The 26572-nt window shown below is 36.1% G+C and overlaps 1 protein-coding gene across 7 annotated transcripts in view; it reads left to right on the top strand.

The window, feature by feature from the left end:
• The window catches only part of Phf14 (PHD finger protein 14), a 146091-nt gene that overhangs the window by 110650 nt on the left and 8869 nt on the right, over nt 1–26572 (top strand). For 2 of the 7 annotated variants that reach the window (XR_013049681.1, XR_013049680.1), the window contains 2 exons: nt 2682–2799; nt 20296–20370. Coding sequence is in view for 4 of the 7 variants with exons in the window: in XM_042272805.2 (XP_042128739.1) it covers nt 1997–2026; nt 2682–2799 (148 nt within the window). In the remaining 3 variants the exon portion in view is untranslated. Of the gene's footprint in view, nt 1–1996; nt 2027–2681; nt 2800–20295; nt 20371–26572 lie in introns of all 7 variants that reach the window. The other 5 variants (XM_042272805.2, XM_042272803.2, XM_076566200.1 and 2 more) reach the window with 3 other exon arrangements.

Below are 26572 nucleotides of genomic sequence, written 5' to 3'. Positions count from 1 at the left end.
TAAAAAATTTTACAGTGGTATGTATGCATGTATATTATGGTCTATTATTTTAATCTTCTATATTCTATGTTTTGAGGATTTTAATGATATCTCTGAAATTCATCAATGGCCCTTTAGTTAACATAAATTCTTGCAAATTCTGCTAGATTTAACCTCTGCTGTTTAGGTGATAATTGTAACCAGTACCTAAAATTGTGATTTCTTTCAGTTTAACAGAATTAATGAATTTTTTTCTACATGAAAATAACTTGTAAAATTCCTTTGGATATCTTATAGTTTTTATTTACTTGGCAAACCTATTAATTTCAAATGGGGTGTTTCTCTCTGTGTTTCTCTTTCTGTCTCTTGGATTTTGGTGGTTCCTAAGGGTAGAGACCACCGCTTTATGCTATTTAAACTTGGAGTTGCAGCTTTTACTTCCTGGTGAGTAAGCAAGGACCTTAGAGAACTATCCTAACACCCCCAGTTGTCCACCATCATGAGAAAGACATCCTGAAATGTACTCTGATGAAGGTGTCAGGAAGAATTAGGTCATCTCAAAAGAGCAAATGCTTCATTCACTGCATCTTCTGAAAGAGCTACCAATACCAGAACAGGTATTGGATCATTTAAATTTTTTAAATATATTTTTAGATGCCTCATTTCAAACATTGTCAGTTTTCACAAGCTCAGTAGTTTTAATGGTCTAAATTCTGCATACAGACGTTCCTTTAAGAAAATTGTTAAAATTATTGTTGTAAAAATATACTGATAATATTAGGAGGCAATGCTGGTAGTTTTTAACAAGTAATAATCCCAAAAACCTTGAAAAATTGAATGTAAGAAATCAGACAAAACAGTAGGTGAATGGTATTTTAACGACAGAGACTTGACACAGACATGTAGTACCAAGTGTAGTCAGGACTGATGATCCCAGTGTAGCAGAGAAGAGAAATGGCATTTTATGTATCCCAAATAATGGTATAAACCAAATAATGGTACTCTTTATAAGTTTGCCATCAAGGATTAGTGACATATTAGACCCTGTCCTTGAAGCAGTGTTCCTTTACTATCTATGACTTTGGACCTTTTCATTAACTTAAAAAAGTCATACGTCAAAGGTTTCTGTACCCCAGTATTTAGTGTAATGGAAATTTTAGCCACTGAAATATAAATTAGTTCAATTGAGAAAGGAAGACCCTGAATTGTATGGGCTTACTATATGGTATTCTTATTTTACATTTGAAATTAGCTATATAATATTATCTTTAAATGCCAGAGCAACAGTATTTTTAACATTCTAATTTTTAATATATTTTGGATGCTTTTATTTCAACCAATGGTAAAATATATAGCATTTATTAGTTCTGTTTTATTTTATTCACTCTTGTAACTGCAATTACAGTAAATGTATAATTATGGTTAATTTCTTGAATCTCAAAGGTTTGAGAAAAGTTCATTTACTATTTCATTGATAAGAAATGAGTTGTAGAGAAATAATGGATAAGCGATGGCAGGTAACTGTCTCACACTGTTTTTTGCCTGGATAACTTGGCTCTTGAGAGGCTAGGTTTTTGTAACATGGTAAGAAATTTTTACTTAAAATATAGACTATTGGTTCCTTTATTGTGATCATTTCCTAAAGTTAGTTTTCTTTCTTTCTGTGGCATATCCATAAGATTAACTCCTTTCTGTATTTCCCCAGTGCGTATTAAATAGGAATTTTGTATTGTATTCAAGCAGTCTGATTAATAAATTGCTTCCTTGGTGTTTTGCTTATAAATTAATTGACTTGACACTCAGAGCCCATGAGAAATGAGTAATAAAGAGAATTCAATTGGTTAAAAAAAAAAAAGTATTTCTTTTTAATTTGAAGCACAAAGAAAATCAGGAATCTAACCCTTCTGTAAAATGTAACAATTTGATATTGGTGGTTACATGTTGGTCTTATTATTCCAGTTGATGCAAAATTCTTTTTAAAAACACTGAAATAATACAGATTTTTCTTCATTGTCAGCAGGATGAGATTGTCTGAAACGAAGAATAGGTATGGTAGTTTTCTTAGATTATGTACATCATATGAGGCAAGATACTATCAAAACATGCCAAGTGTAAAATATCCTTGGAAGTGCTTGAAACACCAAGTGCACTGAGAGAACTTGACAAAAATCAGTAATATTCAATCTTGAAATGGTCTCTTCTTGTATATGTAAATATTCTGTTATCTAACATACAAAGATTGTATTTGCTGTAGGTTGTGTTAGCATGCTGTAAGTGTTAGACAGTTCACTTACAGCATACTTTAACTTGGAAAAATACAGAAATGAAGTATAATTTGTATGGCAATAATTATAGCTTAGACTTCTGTAAACAGTCTAGTGGACAAATGATTAATTCTATTAGTTCAAAATTGAATTTTTGATTGCTAGTTTTTTGCACATATTCATTCATATATGCTTAAGAATTTTATTATTAGAATGTTCTGAATGACAGTTGCCCTGCAAATTTTATGACTGTTCCATGTTCCTCTACAATATTTACTTCAGATTTAGATCACCTTTATTATAAACATTAATTTCAGAATCTCCTGAGCAAACTATAGAATTAGGTGTTAAAGTAGTAATGTGTAACACTTTGTCCTTTTGTTTTTTAAATAAATACTTTGAATATTTAGATACACTGTGAATCTGCTTACCCTACAGATGTGATGAATGCAGACTGTGCTACCATTTTGGCTGTTTAGATCCTCCTTTGAAAAAATCTCCTAAACAAACAGGCTATGGATGGATATGTCAGGAATGTGACTCTTCGTCTTCTAAGGTAAGGGTAAAAGTCTTAAAGAAAAATGGCTGGGTCCTTTCTCTTGACAACTTTTCTATATTATAGCATATACTTTCTAATTTTAAAAAATGAAGAAAAAACTATATTAAATGACATAAATTTCCTCGATAGAGTATTTAGCTGTTTTGTATGTTCTCTGTATTACTGTAGCATATTAAATAATGTTATAGTAGAATAATGTCGCTGCTATTTTACTACTTTGAGGCCATAGCAGGGAAAAAATATTGTTAGACAAAGGGCTTAACAATAGAATCCTATTTTATCTTCGAGATAAGTTTATATTAGAGTTGTTTTGTAGAGTCCTATCATTAAAAAATCTAATTTTGATAATCTAAACTTATTTTAGCTAAGTATAAAGGATAAATATCAAATAAGTTTAACAGTTTAGTGTCTAAAATAAACTGAATTTTTTTCAAAGTATCAATAATTTACCCTTAAATTATGGCAGTTTATAGTTTGTTTGTTTCTTTCTTTACAGTGAGTGAAAGAATAGCTAGATTCTTGGTCTTTGTACTCATTTTACAGAAGAGTTGGATGTATTTGAATGAGGACATTCTGATCAGCTGTGTGTTACCAGTATTATTATTTTATATAAAGGTCATAAAGTAAATGCTTATTGTAGTATGACAGCCATGCTTTTTTGATAAACTGAGTCAATGCAGAATAACTATCATGTTGTCAAATCAAGTATTCTTGAGTAGTCAAGATTTATTCTGGCTTGACACAGAGGCCTTCTGAAGCTTTTTTCTTAAGCTTCAACATCTTTGGTCATTTACAAGATAGTTTCTATCATAAGTTAATACTGTGTGCCTAGAAAGGCTATGTATTTTCTTCCTCCCTTTGTTCTATGTTTCCCCTGCATTTCTGCTTCCATCTACTTATTCAAACCAAATGCCCAGCATCATTCAGAAGCCTCCTCATCCTTATCTGACACAGTGAATCACTTCTGAGGCTTTAAAAGTGTTGCCTTCCTTCCTGGTACCTTAATTTCATGCCTTCGGTGTCTCATTCCATTACAGTTCCTTCTGCTCTAGAAACCATCGGAAGAGCTCTCCCAAACTTATTTCTCTTTTATTGTTCTTTTCACTAGGGACCTCCAAATGAAGTGTGAAACAAAGTGACATTTAACTTAATTCTATCCAACATTCTGTTTTAATTTCCATGTCTAAATATATTTTGTAATGTGCATAAAAAGTTTAAAATATTTCTAGACTCTATAAAATTACAACATTTATAAAAATACAATTATTTTTTATAATACCAATTTCACCACAACTGACTTTGTTTTGTTAGGTTTACTTACATTGTTATTTAGTAGTGAGGGTTTGTGTATGTGTGTGGTGTTGTATGTGTTTTATAGAATTTTAACACTAATGAATAGGTACATAAAATTAAATGACAAACATACTTAATGTTTTTACAATCGGTGAATAATTTAGTATATTCATTTCATGCATGTACTTAAATAGTAAACGTCCTTTAACAAAGTAGTCTTTTTCACACCTCTGTTTTAAATCTTGCAGTGTTTTCATGTCATCCTACATTTACAAATATAACCAACAAAAATCAGAAAGCTTATATTGATGCATTCCCATCTAATCCTCAGTTTCACTCAGATTTTCTATCTCAGTAATACCCTTTATTATAGAATAATCCTGATAGGATCATATATTGAATTTAGTTTTCATATTTCTTTGTTGCTAGTTATGGACAATTCCTTAGTATTTCCTTAACTTTCATACTTACCTGTTTTTATTAAACATAGGGCATTTATTTTAGATAATACAGTTTTCTAATATTTTCTTTGTGATATGCCTCTTCAATAAGACTCTCACAGATACAGGTGGAGAGATGGCTCAGCATGTAAGGTTCAAACTGTGCAACTAAGCTGAGATCTCCAGAAGCTACAAGGAAGTCTGGTGTGGCATCTTGTACTGTAACCCTAGCACTGGGAGGGGCGGAGACTGGCAGATTCCTGGAACTTGCTGGCCTGACATTCTAACCAAAATAGTCAGTTCTGGATTTAATGAGCAAGTCGTGGTAGGGAAAGATAGATGGCATCTGCCCTCTGGGCCTGACATGTGCACACATATTTAAGTACACCCACTTGCATGTATGATGTAAACTGGACTTAGGATTGTGTTCTTAAAAGAATTGTTCAGTCCTTCCCAGGCCATCCTTGATAGAGATCTCAACAACTGTGTTGAGATCTGACATTGTTTATTGAATGTAAATATTTCTTTTAAAGTGGCTTTTCCAGGTCATATTATTCATAGGTCCCACTGCAGATTGAGGTACAAGTACAGTGACTACATCTGTTACTTTTCTGTCATTTCATCCTTGTTCAGATTCTTTTTTTAGAAACTGTAGACAGGATGAGCTGTCAAAGCATGGTGTCTTCTCTTTGACTCTTCATTTGTTTTTCTCATGTGTTACACTTATACACAACACAGTTTAAGTGTGTATAACAGTAATAAATTCTGAACTTTTTGTTTTGTTTTGTTTTTGTTTTTGTTTTGAGACAGCATTTCTTTGCGTAGCTTTGCACCTTTCCTGGAGCTCACTTGGTAGCCCAGGCTGGCCTTGAACTCACAGAGATCCGCCTGGCTCTGCCTCCCAAGTGCTGGGAATTAAAGGCGTGCACCACCACCGCCCCGGCAAATTCTGAACTTTTATGCATAGGAGTCTTTTCTGAATCTCTTATGTTAGTGTGAATGTTACAGCTCTGTGGGGGAAGGTAGCCTGACTTGTTGAGAAGTCAGGCTCTGCCTGGAACCTGCAATAGGGCAGCTCCGGAGGCTGGAGCCACAACAGGACAGCTCAGCTCTGGAGGGAAAGGTAGCCCGACTTGTCCGGAAGTCAGGTGATCCCTGGTGCTGGGTGCGGTGGCGGTGGGGGGTGGTTCCCCCACCCCCGCAGGATAGAGCAGTCCTGCTCCTCTCCTAGAGAGAGCCAGTACAGTGGAGCTTTGCTCTGCTCTCCCCCACTTGAGGGGCTTCCCAGCCGAGCTCTGCTGCTTCTCTCCACTCTGCTCAAGGGGAAACCCTTGAAGAAATGTAGCAATCTCCTCTGGCTCTGGCGAAAAGTTGTTAATTTTCCTGCTCAGCCTTGCTTAGCTCCCCCTAAGAGAAAGTCTCACCAAGGTTCTTCTGTTCTGCTCCAGTGAATGAACATCTTCACCTAAGACTCTTTTAAGAAAGAGATTTATTTGGGAAGGAAGAGTCCAGGAGAGTGGTTGTGTCTGCCGGGGTGGGAAAGCACAGCCAACAACTGTGCTTTTATATAGGGCTTTTATATAGGGCTTCTTAGGGGTGGAGTTTCTCCAGGGAGAAGGTTTTCTGCTCCGAGATTGGTTATATTTCCTGCTCAGGGATCGGTTAGTTTCTTTGGTCAAGTGTAGGGATGGCTCTGATTTCAGGGTCAAACTGTGTCTCTTTCACTGGTCCTTTTTAGCCCTTTGGCTCTAATTTTAGGACCAGGGCATATTTGTTACCTGGGCTCTGATTCTAGGGACAAAGTGTGTTTCTTTGGCACTGGTTTCAGGGTCACTGGCTGGGGTCTCACATCCAGAGTGGGGTTCTCTTTCTAGCTCTAGTTCCTTTGGCTGGCCCCTTTCTCTACAGCTGGTGTTTCCAGAACCACGCATGTTTTACATACCTAATACAGTTGGCATTTCTTGATAATCACTTGTAATAAAATGTCAGAGTAGGAAAAGAAGTTTTTAAAATGTTTATTTTATACCTTTGTTTGCAGTGAGAAATTTAAAATTCTGAAACTGATAGATAGGAGCAAAATATCAATGTATTTATTTTCAAGTAAGGTAGTTTTGACATTTGTGCCTCTTTGGGAGCTTAACAGAACAGTCTCCCCAAGGAGTATCTTGCCACAATACATTAAACAAGCACATTTAATTGAACTTGGTAATATGGGAGATTGAATGTCTGAATTTTATGTATTGTGAAGATTTATGAAAAATATAAAATTAGAATGATGTATCCTTAAAAGTTCTTTTAAATTTTAAGCTTATAACTGATCCATAAAAAGGACTTTCTAATACTTTAACTATTCATTTGACCTCTGGTATTTTATATGAATACAGGTTGGATTTTAAGTTTCTGAATTTAGCATGACTGAAAGAGAAGTCATTTTCATGTAAAACACCACTTCACTGTCCTGATGTGGTTGTTCTGGCATTTGAACATGGTGATTAGACCTTACTGAGTGCTCTTCACTAATTTTTGCTTTTTTTTTAATTTACTTTTTTATCATTCAAGATTTGTAAAAATCAGAGAGAGAGAGAGAGAGAAGGGGGATGTTTTTATAAAGCAATGTGAAACACAATTTCCTGCTGCTTCCTACTTTACCTTTTTACATACCAAGTAGAATTTTCTTATTTCTTTCAGAGCTTCACATTAAATAGTGTGAGACCATGTGTAAATTTACATGCAGAAAAATATACATTTCTTCCTAGAGTTAAGAGGCAGTGATAGCTATCCTTATAATTAACACATTTTTAAACCAGGACATTGATGGTTCTCTTAACTACTAAAATTACATATTATCCTATCATGTACTTTTCTAAATATATTGTATATTATTTCTGAAAGGTTGACATTCTTTAACATCAGTAATTTAATGTTAAAAGCAGAATGGTGGTCCTAAGAATTACTTAGCAAATCATGATTTAAGCAATAATTTTGTCAAGTCTTAATAGGAATAGTAGGAAAAGATCTAAGTGATGTGAATATAAGAGGAAATTCAGAAATTATTTTTTTTAACTGAAAGCATGACTGCAGTAACAGGTGAAGAATGTTTCCAAGACTTTGAAAACATATTAGTTCCTTTTAATTTATTGAACCTTTAGCTAGAAACTGAGATAAAAATGTAAAATAAATTTAAAAATACCAGCCAAGGCTGGGCACGCCTTTAATCCCAGCACATGGGAGGCAGAGCCAGGTGGATCTCTGTAAGTTTGAGGCCAACCTGGTCTACAGAGCAAGAGCCAGAACAGGCACCAAAACCACACAGAGAAACCCTGTCTCAAAAACACCAAAAAAAAAAAAAAAAAAAAACCAGCCAAAGATGAGTTTAAGATTTATCAGGGCCAGTGCGATGGCTCCTTGGGGTAAAGGCACTGGGTAGGCAAGCCAGACAACATATCCCTAGGTTCTATCCTAGAGTCTATGGAAAAATCCAGACACTTGAGCATAAATCTGCAATCCCAGTATTCCTACAATGAAATGGGAGGTAGGAAAAGGAAAATTGCTTAGAAGCTCACAGGCCAGTTAGCCAGTGGTATGCAATGAGACAAGAATGGCAAAAGAGACCTCCCTCAGCAAGATAGAATGAAGGAGCCTACTCCTGAAAGTTAACCTTTGACTCCACTCAGACCTGATAGGAGCATTAAGTGGGGGTGGGAGGGTGGGCACGGGCACTACTTCCTAGTTTTATAATTCACCTCAAAAACAGTCTACAAATATATTTACCTCTATATATTTATCCTGTCTCTAGAATAATCTGCTAGAACAGAATTTCCCCATTCCTCTGCTTAAAAGTACTTGAAACAACATGCAATAAAAGGATATGCTGTTGATACAGGCTCATTGTTTAAGTGTCACTGCTGGGTTTGGAGACTTTTGTTATAAGAACTGTATACATCAAGTAGAATAGTGACACATGCCTGCAGTCTCAACACTTGTTTGGCCAAGTCAGGATAGCTGTTCTCAGACTTTCTACATAGATTAACTTGGCCTCACCCTTTTATTGCATGTTTCAGATATAAAATCCTAAAGCCTTTTTAGGATTTAATAATGTAAAAGCTCAGATATTGCTTCATTGCAAATAAACATGTCTAGTAATAAGAAAAGGGGAAATACCTTTTCACTAAGTGGGATTTGCTTTGGTCCATGGAACATATAGGGGAATAAACCTGTTATCACAGATGAAACGAAGATGGGCTGAGTGAGACAGTGTCTGTGCTCAGGCAGGTGCTGACCGACAATATGGAAGGTCGATTAACCAGCAAACTGGGAGGAAGATGACGCTCTAAAATGAATTTTAGTGGGAAAAATAGCACTATTTTAGCTGAACCAAGTCTTACTGTTTGTTTGTCCTAATTGTGAAGTTGAGATTAGACCAAAGCTGGCCACACCATGTTCAGTCTCTTTCACAAAGACGTTCTGATTTGAGTAGTATCAGCCACTTTCTATACACACTGGAATAATTTTGTGGTTTCTTATTTTTACTATTAGCTTTCCTTTGCAATAAAATTTCTTTTTGAGATTGTATTTTAATTGCAATATATCTCCCTTCTCTTTTTTCCCTCCAAGCCCTCCCATTAACCTTCACAGCTCTCTTTCAAATTCATGACCTCTTTTTTCATCAGTTGTCATTGTATGCATGTATGCATTTGTATATACATTTATGTTCCTAAATACAACCTGTTGAGTCCTTCTAACATTACTTGTATGTATGTTTTCAGGGCTGACAGTTTGGCACTGGACAGCCAGTTGGTGTATTTTTTCCATGGGAGGACAACCTCTCCCATTTCCCACTCTATTCGGTTGTCTGTAGTTCTTTGTGTAGAGCTGAGGGCTCATGGGCTTTCTTCACTGTCCAGGTTGGCAGTCACAAATTTTATTATTTTAAAATTATACATTGTTTGTAAGTGAACTAAATACTAAAAATGCCATTCTGGCTCATTTGGGTTAACTTGCTGGTATTGTGTTAATTCTTTTGTTCCTTAGTCATAGTGTGAAATTATCATCCCACCTATAAAAAGTCAGATAATAGGCCCCATCTTTTGTCAGCTAAAACTACACACACACACACACACACACACACACACACACACACACACACACACATGTTTTCATTCTATCCTGTTCACATCTGTGTCCTAGCTCAGTGACATTTTTCTGATTTGAGATATCTATAATTTGTAGGTTTGATTTTTTTTTTTTATTTCCTTAGGACTTTTTTGTATGCTCAACCTAATTTCTGATCTCTGAAGATGCAACCTCAGTATTTTCTCTGAAGATTTCTTAAAGGTTTATGTTAGTGTTACGCTTTCATTGAAGTTATATTTTTACTAAATGTACCTTAAATAATAGCCACACATGATTATCTGCTTCATCGGTTTGAGAACTCTTTACAGTATTCTTATAGAGGTGATTTCCTTTTTCTTTTAGAGTCATTTTGAAAACTCAAGCTGCATCAAGGCATTTTTGTCAGCAGTATGTTATTTTCTCAGTTCCTTTTTTTCCCGTTTCTTTGTGTTGTTGCCTTTGAGAGAGGATCTCATCTAGTTCTAGTTGCCCTTAAACTCATATTATAGTTGAGGATGACCTTGACTACCTACTCCTTCTTTCTCTTCCATCAGAAAGCTGGTTTATAGGCATTTACCTGCCATATGTAGCCACTTCTGAACCATTTGAGTTCTTGAAAGTTTTGCTATTTTGTCAACTTTTAAAATCACATACTATTTTTATTATATTTTTTAAATCAGAATTGTAAGTTCAGGTTATCAGCTGTATTTATAAATCTGCTCTCAGGATGTATAGGTAGCATGTAGCAAGTTGTGGGTGTAAGGCATTAAACTTTATTTTATTTTGTTAATATAATTAGGTAGCTGCAAGAGCACATAACAGCCACTGCTCCTTAATAAGTCAGCTTAAAACTCACTGTCTCTATCCTGCCACTCCTTTAAATATAATTAATTTAGTGCCACTCTAAGACAGTTTAAGAACATGAATAAAATAGTTTTCACAAGAAGGGAGAATGCTGTGTAGTTTATAAAAACCTTGCCCAGGCCAGGCAGAGTGGTACATATCTTTAATCTGAACACTCAGGAGAAAGAGGCAGGCTTTGAGTTTGAGGCTGACCTGGTCCCTAGAGCTCTAATCCATCAAGGGCTACATAGTCAGACCCTGTCTCAAAAGGGGAAAAAAAGTCTTTTCATATCTCAGTCTTCTTTTCTTTCCCAGGGAAAAGTGCCACTTCTTTTTTTTCCATACTTAAATTTCTGTTCTCATTGAGATGCCGTATGCTTTCTCCAGTCTTTTTTTTTAAAGATCACATTTCATACTCTAGATCAGAAAATCCAGGAAAGGAAGAAAAGCTAGAAAGAGCTATCTGTCTCCCTCTTCCTTCCCTTCTTCCTTTCTTCCCATCCTTCAGCTTCATTCTCTTCCCTAATATCCCTCTTTTTTTCTCCCTTCTTCCCATTAGGATTCATGTTATGCAATACCTCCTCAGGGTTGCTTGTTTTAAATGGAATGTCCAGCATATTTGTTCATTTATGTTGTTATAATAAAATACTTGGAGCAAGTTACTTCATAAAGAAAGTTTTCTTGGCTGTCACTTTAAAAGGTTCAGGGTCTTCAAGTAAAAACCTAGCACAAGGGAATCACCCAAGAATCTACAAGGGTGACCCCAGTTAAGACTCCTAGAAATAGTAGATACGTAGCCTGAACTGGCCACCTCCTGTGACCAGATTGGTGCCTAGCCTAATTGTCACCAGAGAGGCTTCATCCTCTGATGGAAACAGATGCAGACCCCCAGCCAAACAGTAGACAGAGTTCAGGGGTTCCTGCAGAAGCAGGGGATATAAGGGTTCTAGGAGTCAGAGGGATCAAGGACACTACAAGAAAACTCACAGAATCAACTAACCTGGGCTAGTAGGGGCTCATAGAGACTGAACTGACAACGAGGGAGCCTGCATGGGACTGACCTAGGTTCTCTGCATATATGTTACAGTTGTGTAGCTTGCCTCTTGTGGGACTCTGAACAGTGGGAATGGGGCTGTCTCTGACTCTTTTACTGGCTTTTGGGACCCTATTCCTCATACTGGGTCACCTTGCCCAGCTTTAATACATGGGGAGGTGCTTAGTCTTACTGCAACTTGATACACCATGTTTTGATGATACTCAGGGGAGACCTGCTCTTTCCTAAACAGAAACAGAGGAGGAGTAGATTGCGGGGTGGGAACAGAGTTGGGGCAGGGGTGAGGTAGGGAGGAAAGACTGGGAGGAGAGGAGGTGGGTATAAAGTAAAATAAATAGCTAAATAAATAAATTTATTGAAAAAAATCAAAGAGATTCAGGGTCCTAACAATAGCATTGTTTCAACTGTGGTGGAGGAATCTCATGGAACATGACATCACAGAAGTGGGGACTTAGTAGAGAGAGATCTGTAAAGAGACCAGACTCTAGAGTCAGACTTGCTCTTTTGTAGCCATCTTCTCATGAGAGCTAGCAAGGATGAGAACGGCATCATCTACCTCTGGGAACTATGCAGTTACTGGTCTAAAGACCTCAAACCTTAACTGTTCTACTGCTCTACACTGTCAACCATCCGCATGGGACCCTTAGATGAAAAATAGCATGTTCAAACCCTAGTATCCGGCTTAAATCCTAGCTTATCATGGTCAGGACTAGACTGGATTTCTTGTACGCTTCTTCTATAAGGCTGTTCGGTTGTTTTGTTGTTGTTATTGTTTTTGTTTTATTTGTTTTTTGGCATTCAGCAGGGGTTTCTTTGCCCTGTTATTATTTTGTCCAGGTTAACTTTTCAAGCTAGACTGGAAACTCCTATGGTAGGGTTTTTCCATATTCCCTTGAAGACAAAGACCCAGCTGTTAGCATACCTTTTATAATATTTTAACTGTCTGCTTCTCCACAGGCCAGCTTCTGGCTTAGCTATTCTTTAAATTACTTTTAAAGCTTTATTTTTACCAAAGGGGAGTATATAAGTAATACAAGTCCTGGATTGTGCTTTAGAGGCCTGAGGCTATTTACTGATGCACAAAAGATGTCTGGAGCATAAATCTATGCCAGCCATGACCCAGATATGCAGAAAAGATAAAAGAGAAGAAAATATCTGTTCAGCACATTTAAAAACCATAGATTTTTAAAACCATTTCTGTTTCTACCTAGTTCACTCAGCATTTCTGTTAATATATAACGATTATCGCAAACATTTTTAAAATAGAAATTTAGTTTAATTTTCTCACTCCTGAAGTGAAGAATGCCAGGTTTGTCTAAAGGTGCATAATTAACCTGGGAGAAAAAAAAATGTACAGGAAGCTGTAGCCCATTTATGTGTTTAAATGTTTCCTTGTCTTTCTAGAAACGCTGTATGTTTACTGTGTGACACATAATTTATTGAATCAAAACCTACACATTATTCATAAACTGCAGAACCTTCTGTTTTATGTTGGACTATAATAAGATAATTATATATAACTCCTGACATTAAAAGTTTATGCTATGGTATTTCACAGAAATAGTTGTCATGGTTTCCTTCAAATGGCTTATTATGCACAATAACAAAAAAATGTTTTTAATTCTTAGAGCTGAGCACAATGCCTCTGGCCCCTCAGTTCCTGCTTTACTTTATTTGTACCTTCTAATTGTGTGCAACACTTTAAATCTACTGTCCTAATTGTACACACATGGATTTTTATCAGTGCCTAGGAAATTCTAGTCATGAGTAAGAATTTAAAATCCACTGTAATTGGGCTAAATCCCATGAAAAAGATTGCTTGGAAAATTTTTTTAAATTTAAGAGCAGTCCATCAATGAACTAGCTAATGTCTATTTTGTTTAGAATCTTAATCATTCATCCCTAATAGTTCTTGTCATTTTCTGGGCATGCAGGTGCTTGTGTGTATGGAAGTATATGCACATGAATATATATGCACACATGTAAACGCCAGAGGGCAGCCTCAGGTGGCAATTCCTCCAGAGCCCTACACCTTTTTTTTTTGAGGCAGTCTCTCATTTGTCCTGGAACTTGCCAAACAAACTAGACTGCCCTGCCGCTCAGCTAGTTCAGTTCCATGTTTCCACTCCCAAGCAGGGATTAAAAGTCCTGCAGGCTTCAAAAATGATATTTGTTTAATATATTTTTTTAGGTATGACTTGATTGTGTGATTGAATAAAAAAACATGGTTTTTTTTTTTCTTTTAAGAATAAAAAGGAAAAAAGAATAAAGAGGAAGGAAACAAACTACTAAATTCATTTTACTGGCTCTTATATGGTTAAATAATCAGATTATTAATCTAGTCCAAATGCCTTAAATTTTTTATTGATAAGAAATACTAGCTTAGAGATTCATGGTAAGCACCAGCTTACACAGATTGTTAATGAATGATGTCCAGGTCAGCGGTGGCCAGTGAGTGCTCTGGCTGCCAGTGTCTATTAGTTGACTCTATCAAGATCTTCAGAAGTAATGATATTGCTACTTGATAAATCCAGTGATTAATAGCAAGGTCAGTGCTAAAATACAGGCATGTGGAACCATTTTGTGAAATTCACACTACCAAAGGAAGCATGCCGCTGTCAGGTGGAGTGGCACCAAGCTAAGTAAATCCTGACAAAGACAGAGACATTTCTTACTTCCTGTGTTCTATGAGAGTAGCCGCACAAAACTGTGATTGTCACTGATGGGAAACTCACCTATAAATTCACCTGGTGGCCCCTCTGCTCTCTCACCTTGGTTTTATCTGTACTACTTGGTTTTGTTTTGTTGTTATTGTTGTTTGGGTTTTTAAAATAGGGTCTCATGTTGCCCAAGCCAGCCTCAAACTGGTTTTGTAACCAAAGAGGTTTTGAATTGTTGATCGGCCCTGGCTGTGCCTCTCAGGTGTTGAGATTATAGGTGTGTACCACTATGCTAGCTCAGTGTGATACATTATTTCCTGAACAGTTAGTCTCTTGGATATACTTGATGCCCCTATGCTAGTCTATATGTGTGTCCAGTGGTACAGTCTCAGAACCAAATTGTTGAAAACTGGGTAAGAAAGCCAGTGAGGTCATCTCTCCGCCTCAGTCTCCTGAGGCAGATGTCTACTTGTCAAACACTGGGAGGCTCCTTGGCTTGTTTAGAGTCTAGGGGGAGTGAGGGACAGGCCGACAAGTATCTAGGTTCTGTCTGACTGTATTGTCCATAAGAAAAACAAATACAATGTTTTCCTCATTGAGATTAAGGTTGAAATATATACTGATAAATTGTTTAATACTCCCGAAACACTGAGAATGGCACTTCCTGTGTTTTTACCCTTTTTTTGAAGGCCATTTAAATTTATTTAAATACTACGTTGACTTAACTGGTATTATTGGAAATGCTCTGTTCTTTTTTTCCCATTGTAGCTCAAACTTTGTTAAGGAATAACAATTTTCTGCATTGGCAATGGTAAATGTAACCTTAGCTTTCAATTCATTGCTGCAGTTATGTTTCTGGAGCCTGCTGTAGGAGATAAACCCATTGCAAATGAAGACAGCGTTCATTTTCCTTCTACCTCAGGCCACACAAAATTGATTGGGGTAATAAAATGACAGCACCTTGTAATATACTGAAGGCTCTTTAATTCGAAAACCAGTTCCAGCCTGATTTCAAGCTTGTTTAAAGCTAATTTATAGCTTACATAATTTTCAGCTGGCTGACCAAGGTAAAGGATGATGTATGAAAATTGATAAAGAATTAACTTCTGATACATTTGGATGTGTCTTGTTAAAGTCAGACGGTTCTCAAAACAGAAGATGGGGAGAGGGAGACAGAAATAGTAAGCATCTCTCTTTTCATGTAGGTGACACCATCAACAGTAGTTTAATTTCTCACCATATTGTGTCAAAACTAGCTTCTTGTCTTTTCTTTGTAAAATCAGTTGTGTTTTGCATTTTTCTGTGTCTTAAAACCCTTCATTTTTCATAATGCTAAGGTCAGTTTGATAAGGTGGAATACTGCCAGCAGCTGTTCCGACTTCCATAGTGCCAAGGCTGTATGGCAGGTAGTGGAGGGGCTGATGGGTGGTGCAGTTGGCCACTGTTTCATGGTGAGTGTCTTCCTCAGATGCAGCCTCAAAGACTTTCGAGCTCTTCATACTTCCATCAACTGAAAAGTAGTTTTTAGACTTTTTGCCTCTGTAGGCTATTTTATCTCTTTGTTCTACTGTATTTAATCATGGTTACTGACAAATAATATGTCCTCCCTAGTTCTCTGTATTATGAATGAGGCCAGGCTATCAGAATTGTTGTCAGTATTCAGAACTAGAGAATAGGTGGTGTAAGTGATTTACAAGGTTACTTGTTTTACCCTCTTAAAAAGACAGTGGAGGATTGGCATGGTTAGGTGCTGTTTGTTTGTTTGTTTATTTGTTTGTTTGTTTTTGCCATTTTGCCATAGCCATAAGGATGGAGAAATTCTTTGGTTTCTTCATTGAAAGTTGTCTCAATCCTGCCTTAAATTATATATAGTCATTCTTAACCTTGTACTCAGCATTACAATAAAATAGTTAAGGTTTATATATTTTTTATATATGAAGTTCAGTTCTACATACAGTGCACAAATGGATTAAAACCACATCTGTAGTGCTAAAATTTCAGAGGAAAGTATTTCTTTAAGAAATGGTGGAGGTGATGGTGAGAAAAAGAACAGTTAAGAAACACCAGCATAAATAACCTTGATCTTGATCTCTTCCTCAGTATTGCCTTATTAACATTTCCTTAATATTAGGTGTTTTTTTTTTTTTTCAAAGCCAGTTTTGTGTTCTGTACAGAGTGGGCATAGGAATAATTGACAAGTAAATAACAGAGTCATTTATTACTATTGTCTGCTGCTTTTCGTTGGAATTATAACCCATGCATGCTAAGACAGATAATTCTCACTGATGATAATTTAGTTTACAATTTTTTTGGCATTATGGCAGTGTGAAAGAGTTATACATTTAATATAAACCTTGCTTAGAACTGTGACATTTGACCTCTTCCTGGAGCGACAGTCTGTACAACACTGTCCTGATGCTGGACGGAGGTAGCAGGCAGCTGGCAGCTCCCACTCAACCATGTCAACATGAACTGCAGATAGTCTTAAGTGTGCTGGGCTCCTGAACCTTAGTGTTCAGTAAGTAGATTTGGTGTATTGGTGCATTTTTGACAATGAATTTATTAAGCTCTTAGAGAGCCAGAGAACAACTATAATCCACAGATACCATATAAGGTTTCAGATCACTTTGTAATTATTGAAAGCTCAACATTGTATCAACCATTTAACACATCCACACATTGAGTTCAAACCTTGGCAAAATTCTCCTTATAACATTCTTTACATAGTATTTTAGGGACCTTTGAAATAATAGGATCTTGGCACTTAACCAGTACCTTCCAGGTTGTTTTCTTTCAGGTGTTTCTAAAGTGTAATCTATGACTGACCCTATCCACAGACATAACTCACCACCTTTATTCTAGCCAATATTGAATTGTAAAGTTACAAACACTGAGTCAAACACATTCCTTCCTTTTCAGCAACTTGATCTCATTAGAAACAGAATCAGTTCAAAAAATGAAGGACTTAACACTGTTGTTTTCAGTCAAGCTTTCTGATATTGTAGAGATACAGAGGTAAATCAACTATACAATGACCAAAGCAAATAAATGTTTAACAGAATGAATTATAACAGCAATATTTCATGACATAGATCACATATGTGTTGCTATACTTAAATATTTAATTGCTAAAACATTTCACTTGAAGTTTCAGGATAGTATCCAAGAAAGAAGTATGTGAATACTGTTGAGCCTTAGTTGGAATAGCTTTCCTTTTGATGTTGAGATGAGGTCCTATTCATCCTAGTCTGACTTTAAGCTCACCTTGAAGCCTAAGCTGAGCATGAGCTTGCTGTAGTGGGTAGCCATTCCAGCTTGGATCTGGAAGTTCCAACCCCCATTGAGACTCTGGCAACTGTCACGCCTACGAGGCGGGGCTAGGGGAGGCGCCTGGAGACCCGAGAGCTGGATGGGGGCTCGGTGCCAGGACGCTGAACGGTGGAGATGGACAGAGCAGAGCTCCAAAGAACACCGCTGGACTGCAATACACCTTCCCCAGACCCTGCGACCTACCTATTCCTTAATTTGTGAGTTAGGCCATTAAATAAATATCCTTTTAACTTCGTGGAATGGCCATAATAATTTCACCAATATCTGGTGCCCAACGTGGGGCACGAACCCACGACCCTGAGATTAAGGAGAGATGGCAGAAACCTGAGCCAGCACTCACCTGCCTCTTTCGCTGGTCTTGGGGCTAAGCTAGGGAACTGAGATCAGACTAGCTGCTCCCTTTTTCGGGAATGGAACCGTGTAGGTGTTCCCTGGTTATATGGAACTTTGCAGGCGGGTTTAGGTACCCGCCAGCTAGGGAGGAGAGGGCGGGAGCCGCCCAGGCCTTTGGAATTTGCCCCACATGAGCGCCAGATATTGGTGAAATTATTTTGGCCACTCCACGTAGTTAAAAGGATATTTATTTAATGGCCTAACTCACAAATTAAGTGATAGGTAAGTCGCAGGGTCTGGGAAAGGTGTATCACAGTCCAGCGGTGTTCTCCGGAGCAGAGGGAGCTCTGCTCAGTCCACCTCCAACGGTCAGCGGTCAGCGTCCTGGCACAGAGAGAGCGCTGGCCCATCAAGCTCTGAGGTCTCCAGGCGCCTCCCCTGGCCCCACCTTGTAGGCGTGACAGTTGCCAGAGTCTCAATGGGGGTTGGAACTTCCAGATCCAAGCTGGAATGGCTACCCACTACAGCTTGCCATGTGCAAGCTGGTCTTTCTGTGATGTCTAAGCCAGCGTGAGTACTGGGATTGCAGATGTGACCCAGCCCGAGCCTAGGCTGAGGAGCATTGCTTTTACCCTCTTCGACAGTTCGAAGGCTTCAGTTCTGAATTTTACACTCAGCCTCATTTTCATTTGTCTCATTGCCACTAAAATTTCGACTAATACTGCTTTTGAGATTGTTTTTTCAGTTTTACTTCTTTTTAACTGAATTTCGAAACCTGTGACTTAAGTGAACTTGTAACCAAACCATTCCATCCAGGCACAAATAAATGACTTTTATTTTCCCCTTGTATTTTTAATCTCTTAAGAAATATATTTCTAAAACAAAATTTTCTTTTTCCTTCAGTCTGAAATTTTTTTAAGTTTCATAAAAGTGAAACTTCTAGAGACATTCTTTATTTTCTTCAGGAAAAAGAGAATATAAAAGGTAAAGTTGCTGATTTTATGAATATACTAATAAATACATGAGAAAACCTGTAGAAAACTTTTCAGATGCATTCTTCCACTTCACAGAAACTGACTGGCTTGAGTAACTTTAAATTCCCTCAAACATTGAAATGAGTTATTTTTAAAGTTAAAGATTTAGTAACTACAGAGAAATATTAAGAAAGATTAAAATAATTTTGGCATTGTTTTTAAAAATTATACCTTCATTTGAATTTTATCCTTCAGTCACTACATTTCATTATGTATTCATTTCTTTCTTTTGCTATTTGGTGTCATGTTATAAGAGGGTTAGTTTTTCAGCTCTGTTCTTGAGTAACTTTCCATGTGGACCTATGAAAGAACATGATCAAGTTACCATAAATAAGCGAACTAATTGTCACTTTCTGGTGAATTCCATATTTAAAGGAAAATAAAGATAAATACATTAGTATTTGGTTTGAAATCAGATTGAATGGATTTTGATAAATTGAATTGTATTTAAATGAACAGTGAATCACACTAATCCTGAATGATTGGTAATTTAAAATGTTAAAAGGTAAATAGTGTTGCAAGAATTTTGTCATTGTCTTTGAATAAGTGAAAAATAAATGAGAAAACATAAATATGGCAGGTAACTTGATATCATCTAAGACATTAACTTAAGGCACATGATTGCAGAATATGAGAGACTTGGTAAGTTTTTCCATAGAATATGGATTAGCTCACTGTTCTAGTAAAGTACTAATGTATCATTGTGAGCAGGAAGTCACAAAACCCTGCTTGTCTATACATTGATACGTGGTCTAGACACACTGAAGTTTACCCTTCTTGTCCTTCTGTGTTCAGTTTCAGCTGTTCTGTTCCATTTCACCTTAAAACAAATACTCATAACTTGCTAAATCCACGTATTTGTTAAGACTAGGATGTGCTGGCTGTTGGAGTACAATCTAGACTGATTCATAGGTCTACATGCTGTTATTGAGTTTCTGTGTATGTTAATATAGACACAGAATGAAGTAGTCATAATCTAGGAAAAACTGAAATTTATTTTGTTGCACACTTTGTGTAGATTTTTCATTTTATTGTTTAGGATACGTCAAAAGTAAATCATTTTTTATTTGGTTTGTTACAAAATAAGATACTGAATTTTCCTTGCACCATGTTACATTACTTGCAGTTCACTAAAACCTGATGGGATATATGATTGCCACAGGAAGTTTAATCAGATAAACAGATTTTATTTTTGAAATTAGATTCATGTTGCATCAGTGCAGTGGTGCAGATCTCTACCTAAAAATTAGTATTTTTGTGTTTCAATTTTTAAACCTAGTTTGAACTTGTTTGCTTTTAGCCTTATAAGTTTTAAATATTTGTCTTCTATGACCTCATTATTTGATTTTTTTTTTTTTACTTCCACTACTTTCTTTTCCTGTGTTGCCTGCCAGAATTGAAAAATGCTGCTTCATGATTGGAAAAACAAAATCCGAAGTCCCAGTGTGTTTTCCTCCAGTTGGCCAACTGTGAGAATTACTTACTTACTAAATTTTAAGGGGCTATAGATTGAATATTTAAACAGCAGAAGTGGCAAGGATAAAGTACATAATTAAGCAAATAGGTTTGCTGGCTATTAATTTTCAGTTTGGGGGTGTTGGTGTGATATTACATTATTACTGAATTTTCTCCAATAAGTGCTTTGCTTTATATATTAAATTTTTTATTAATAAAACCTGGGAAACACAAATACAAAATACCCCAAATACATAAAACTTCCAGTTTTTAGTTTTCTTGGCAACTTTAGCCATCTTGGATTTCCAAGCCAGTAGCAATACTTGATGACCTTTCCTGTTCTTATGATGGTATACATAGCCATTATTCAGTATACCATAATGGATCATTTTATCTGAATATTGCATCTTCTCTGTTTATATAGAATAAATATTTATGCTTTCTCAGTTTTCAGGGCTAGAAGATTCAGATAGAATAGGTTTGAAGTAGCAGCTATAATTTATTGCTGAAAAAACAGACCTTACACTGATACTGTGTGGGAAAGAAAACCATCTAAATCATTTCACCTGCAAGCTTCTGAGATAGCATCGCCATTTCTTTCTTGAGAAAAGTAAGAAAGCCCCGAAATGGTTATGTTCATAGTTCATGGTTTTCTGCATAAGTTCTCAGGACAGACTGCTATCTTTTTTTTAACATAGTGATAACATTACCTAATGACCTAATGCCTATTTAGCTAATGCTCTCAGTTTACCAAGTATATGAGTTTGAGAATCTAGAATTTCTTTAATCCTCTCAGAAAGTATATCCCTATCACTTAACTACTGCTTAGATTTCTGTGGACAGCTTAATATGGGCATAACTATATTATTACTTAATCCATACTTCTTAAAGACTTACGAATAACATCTCAGTTGTGTTAGAAATATTCACCTTGTATTGAGATTTTAGGTTTGCATTCCTTGACTTTGGTTTCATATTGACTTCTCTGGGTACAAAACAAAATTTTAATGAACCATGATATGTGAATTAAAATGCATTCCTATATAACTTTTTAAAGATGGCATGCTGTAATCATTTGCAAATTATTTGCAAATAAACTATATACATTTTAACAGGTTTTCTGTAATAACCGTGAGATGTTAATTTGTTCTAATTTTTTTCATATTTTGTATGTAAAGTGGCAGATTACTTTCAGAGCTAGGTTTCAGTGTATTGTTTTGCTCAGATTATGTAAGTAACACATGCTCTCTATAAATGATTTGTACAATAAGTAGAACAAGTCAAAATCTATCTCCCAGAGGTTACTACTGCTGTGGCTTGACTGTGTCCTCCAAATATCATGTGGTAGGACCTTAATCCCCAGTGTCCTAGTGGAGCCTGCCAGTGATTGTGAGGAATCTGCCTCCATCAGTGAATTAGTGTTCCATTGAAACTGTGGGATTTTGTGAGAAGAGCCTTGTTATAAAATTGTTAGAACTATATTGCTCTTATGCACTCTGATATGGAATATCATAGCATGGTTGCCACTTGGTCATGGTCTGGAACTTAAGAAATAAACTTCATGGAAGAACCCAGGATAGTGCATAGTCCACCTCAACTCCATTTGGAAATTCCATCAGTCATTTCAGTGAGAACATAGAAGGAAAAACAGTTCTTGTATAATAGTAACCTTTGTATATGAAGATTTCACATCTTTCAAAATAGTAACCTTTGTATATGAAGATTTCACATCTTTCAAAAGTCATGATGGTGCAGCTATAAATTTCAGTAGATTGAAACTGCAATTTCCACAAGTGTTGATTTGCCAGTATCAGAAAAATATTGAGCATTTTGAAATTATTTTATTGTAGTATATAATTGTTGATGTAGTTGTTAGAGTTTCTGGGAACACAGCTCTCATTTTAGCCCTGCTCTTGCTTGAAGCAGTTGATACATTTCACTAGCAACTTTTTAACACTGTACATTAATACATTTCATTTCACCAAACCAGTAAAGCAGCTACTTTTCTAATCACTTGCTCATTTGTATCTTAATGAAACACACAAAAGAACATGAAAAGAAACCTGCTTTATAGGTATTCTGGATGTCATACAATCCTGTTTAACAGTAAATTCTCGTCATATAACATTAAGCATTTTACTTTTTGTCATTTTTGTTGAATACATTAGACAGTAGTCCATATTTTATACCAAGATTAATTTCTAAAATAGCAGAGAAACTCTTAAATGAGTTGAAACTATTTTTCTTTTTTAACTGTTTTATTTCACACATATGGGCATTTTGCTTGCATGTGCATCTCTGCACTACATGCGTGCAGTGCCCATAGAGGCCAGAGGAGGACATCAGAACCCCTGAAACTGGAGTTACCGGTTGTGAGCTGCCTTGGGGGTGCTGGGAATGGAACACGGGGTCCTCTGAAAGAACCACCCATGCTGTTAACTGCAGAGCCATCTCTTTAGTCCTGAACCCAAGTTTTTCTTAATATATTACATCATTAAAATATTGTATCAGATACTGTTTATGACAATACGGTTTGTTTTTGCCAATTTATAGCATTTTATAGTAAGTATTTAAGAATTCCTATAGTAGACCTTGACTATTTATTAGAGTTTTCCTTCTCCATATACATTATGCTCCATGTGGTCATTGTTCACATAACTAGAATTTATATAAAGCCAAAGTGAGGTGCTGAAATATGTTCTTATAGTAATTGCAGTCAGCTCACTCTGTTCAAATCAATACCATTGCTCTTTCTGTTTTTGTTTTTTTTCTGAATCTAAAAGCTGCAAATCTACTATAAAAGGCCTCTTACATGTTTCTTAGGATTGGCAATGTAATTTTATGCTAAAACAAAGTTTGAGTAAATATAGGAGATAAAAATCATAACTTATCAGCCACTCAAGTATATCAGAAGTGACTTTATTATGATTCTTGGGTTTCCATTATGGTTCAGAGACGGCAGCCATAGCTGCAGTTATGATACTTGTGTTGCTGAAATAAAAAGCAAAGAGTGGACTGCATAATAGAAGCCCGAGACCCTTTGTAAAAACTTACATCGGTCTGACTTGATTACCTGCTGCTTCACTGAAATAGCTCTTGTTACTATCTCTTAACTTCCTCTTGTCAAACTCAGTATTTACCCCTTGGCTGATTCACATTGTTTGACAGTGTTGAACATTCCCCCTGGAAAAGTTTTACGATTTTTGTAACCTTTGTTATCTTGATTTTCTTCATAGCTGGCAGTTTCTTCTCAGTATTCATAACTAAATTTTTTATCTTTGTTCAAGTTGTAGTCTGAGGTCTTGGTCCTTGGACTCCCTCCCTATCTATTCATCTCTGTTTCTGGATGATTTTAGTCTCAGAATAAGTCTGTGTTGGGGACTTTCAGTTTTCTGTTATTGTCTCTGACTTCTTTTCCCAAGGTCAAAATTTTATTGACTATTTAAATGTTGAACTTATACCTATGTTGGATACCTGAAGAACTTAATATTGACAAAATAGAATTCTTGGTCCTTCCCTACTTTAATAACTTACTTTTCCCATAGTTTTTCCCAATTAAATTCTAAAATTCTTTAAAGTTAAAAGTAGAAAAATCAGGTCAGACATGGTGGTGCATACCTTTGATCCAGCACTGGGAAGGAAGAGGCAGGTGGATCTCCAAGTTCACTAGGACTACATAGTGAGCCTGTCTCAAAACAAAAGAAAAGGTGGGGTGGGAGCAAGAGAAAGGAAGGAAAAATAATGAGGGGGAGAGATCATTACAAATTATCCTCCTTTGTTTTCTCCCATACCGATCTGGATCCCCTATCCCAAGCATATGGTATTGTTTCTATCATATGTGCAGGTCTCCCACTTACCAGCATTCCTGATGTGTTGCTGCAGTCTACTTCTTTACATCTTTATAGTCTCCTTAAGTTTTTACCCATCCTTTCTTTAGACCACAGAGAGAATGAGTTTAAACTCAAAATCAACTCAGGAAGCTTCAATTCTTAACGTCTCCAATGGCGTCTCCGACAAGCTAAAGTAGCAGGGTCAGCCTGTATGGCCAGCCTAACATTTCACCTCAGGCCAGACTTCCTTGGCCTTCTGATGCTCATGTGTACTTGAGCTTACATGGGCATGTACTTTTTGTTATTGCTGTTGTTGTTTTCATTAACCCTGAAGGCATTCTTTGACGTGGGGTTCCTCCATTCTGGATTTGGTCTCACATTGTACAGCTAAGGAAATGGAGTCTGGGAGTCTCGTTGTCTTTTCTGAGGTCATACCAACACCACATACTAAAGCGGGATTCACATAGGTTTATTTGCCCCCAGAACTTTTGTTTGTAGGTATTTGGAGTCAAAACATCATAATTATTTCCTCAGTATAACATCATTTGAGCTATAGACCACACATATACATACTTTTGTATGTGCTTTTTAATAGGGAGTAAAGGGGGAGAGAGAGAGAGAGAGAGAGAGAGAGAGAGAGAGAGAGAGAGAGAGAGAGAGAGAGAGAGAGAGAGATATTAAAATGGCATCAGTCTTTTGACACAATACAGCCTGTTCCTGGTGGCATACTTTCTCCAGCAAGGCCACATATCCTAAATAGCCAACTGGAGACCAAGTATTCCAATGCCGGGACTATGGGAAATATGTTGTTCAAATCACCACAATAGAATATTTCTCTTAGATCTTTCTCCTAAAAGTTAAATAGTCCTTTATTTTCTTTACATGTTATATATCATAATTTCAGTGTCTTAGTACTTCGAATAATACATTGTTTCAATAGCTGGTGTTGTAGGGACTATATAAGTGGGAACTTTTTCTTTTATTTTTTAAGTTCAATACAGTGTCATCACATAGTTATTTGGTTATTTGATTAGGGATTGTTGTATAGATGGCTTACATATTTTTATTTTCAAATGAGATATTTGAAAGTTTCATTGCATGGAATAATATTTTCCTAGTCTTATATTCTAGATTATAAAACATTGAGAAGTACTTTATACCAATAGAATCATTAGCTGCTTAAAGAAACCATTGGTTAAATGATGCATTGTCATTTAAGCTTTATAAGTGCTTTGAATCTTGCCAACTGGCCTACATTTGTGAATCATTTAAATACATACCAGTAGATGAGTTTATTATAGTAACAACTTAAAGCAAATGATTTTAAATTTTAATTTTAAAGCAACTCAGTAGCAAAGAGATAATCTATAAATTCAAGAGATAAAAATACACCTGATATGTTTGTCCCTGATAATAAAGTGCCACTGTAGTAGTTTTTTTGCATGTAATTTTCTATGTAGTATTTAAATTTTTTCTTGAAGTACAATATCCTCTTTTTATTCCAAAAAAGTTAATGTGCCATAGGAGGTATGTTACTTGGAAATCTAATGAGCTATTAATTTCTAATAAAAAATGAAGATTAATGGGCTCACTCTGGGGGAAATATCACTCAAGTTGAAATAAGCATATTTGAGACAATTTAGTCAGATCATTTGAGAGTAAAGTTTTTATAATTTGATTCCTAATAAGTTTATTTCTAAAGGTTTAGCCCTTGATGTTGAGTTTGTCTTAATAAAAATGCAGTTTATGTTAGATTGAGAAACAACTTATCTTGCAGATGCATGACACTGATCTTTGGAGAGAGGAAAGTGTATTATTTTGATATCATAGCCCAACTTTGTACAATATTAATCACTAAAAAATAAACTCTCCCTACATGATATCATAGGGTCAAATAGATTCCAGATGTCTAAAATGAGAAGCATGTTTAATTAGTAAGAAGCCTGTCTATCAGCCAACAGCAACAGAGAGGAAAGACGCTTCTCTAGCAGTTGGCGCCGACGCTTTCAAATATTGCAGAGGTTGTTCCTGTGTGTAAGTGAAAGTGCCTCTTTTCCTCTATATGATAGGAATTTTGAAAAACTCGATTCAAGATATTAAGGTAAAATATCATTATTAATGAGAATAATAGCCAAAGAAAGTATAGTTGACAATAAAAACTGATCATGTGTTACATTTGTCACAATACAGTTGAATCATGTTCTAAACCATAAGAAATAAAATCATGTTCTTAAAGTGTAAGAAATAAAACACACATGATAGTGAGTTTCATTAGTGAAATATTACTCAGTAACTTTAATTTTCTTGCAGGCAATAAATACTGATTTTAGTGTAGAGTCTGTAATGAGCTGTTGATACTGTGAAGATGCCTAAGCTTCATTATTTG

The sequence above is a fragment of the Peromyscus maniculatus genome, chromosome 3, assembly GCF_049852395.1.
Source record: "Peromyscus maniculatus bairdii isolate BWxNUB_F1_BW_parent chromosome 3, HU_Pman_BW_mat_3.1, whole genome shotgun sequence".
Lineage (NCBI taxonomy): Eukaryota > Metazoa > Chordata > Mammalia > Rodentia > Cricetidae > Peromyscus > Peromyscus maniculatus.
The sequence above is the reverse complement of the archived record's forward strand: the minus strand, read 5'-3'. Positions and strand labels throughout refer to the sequence as shown.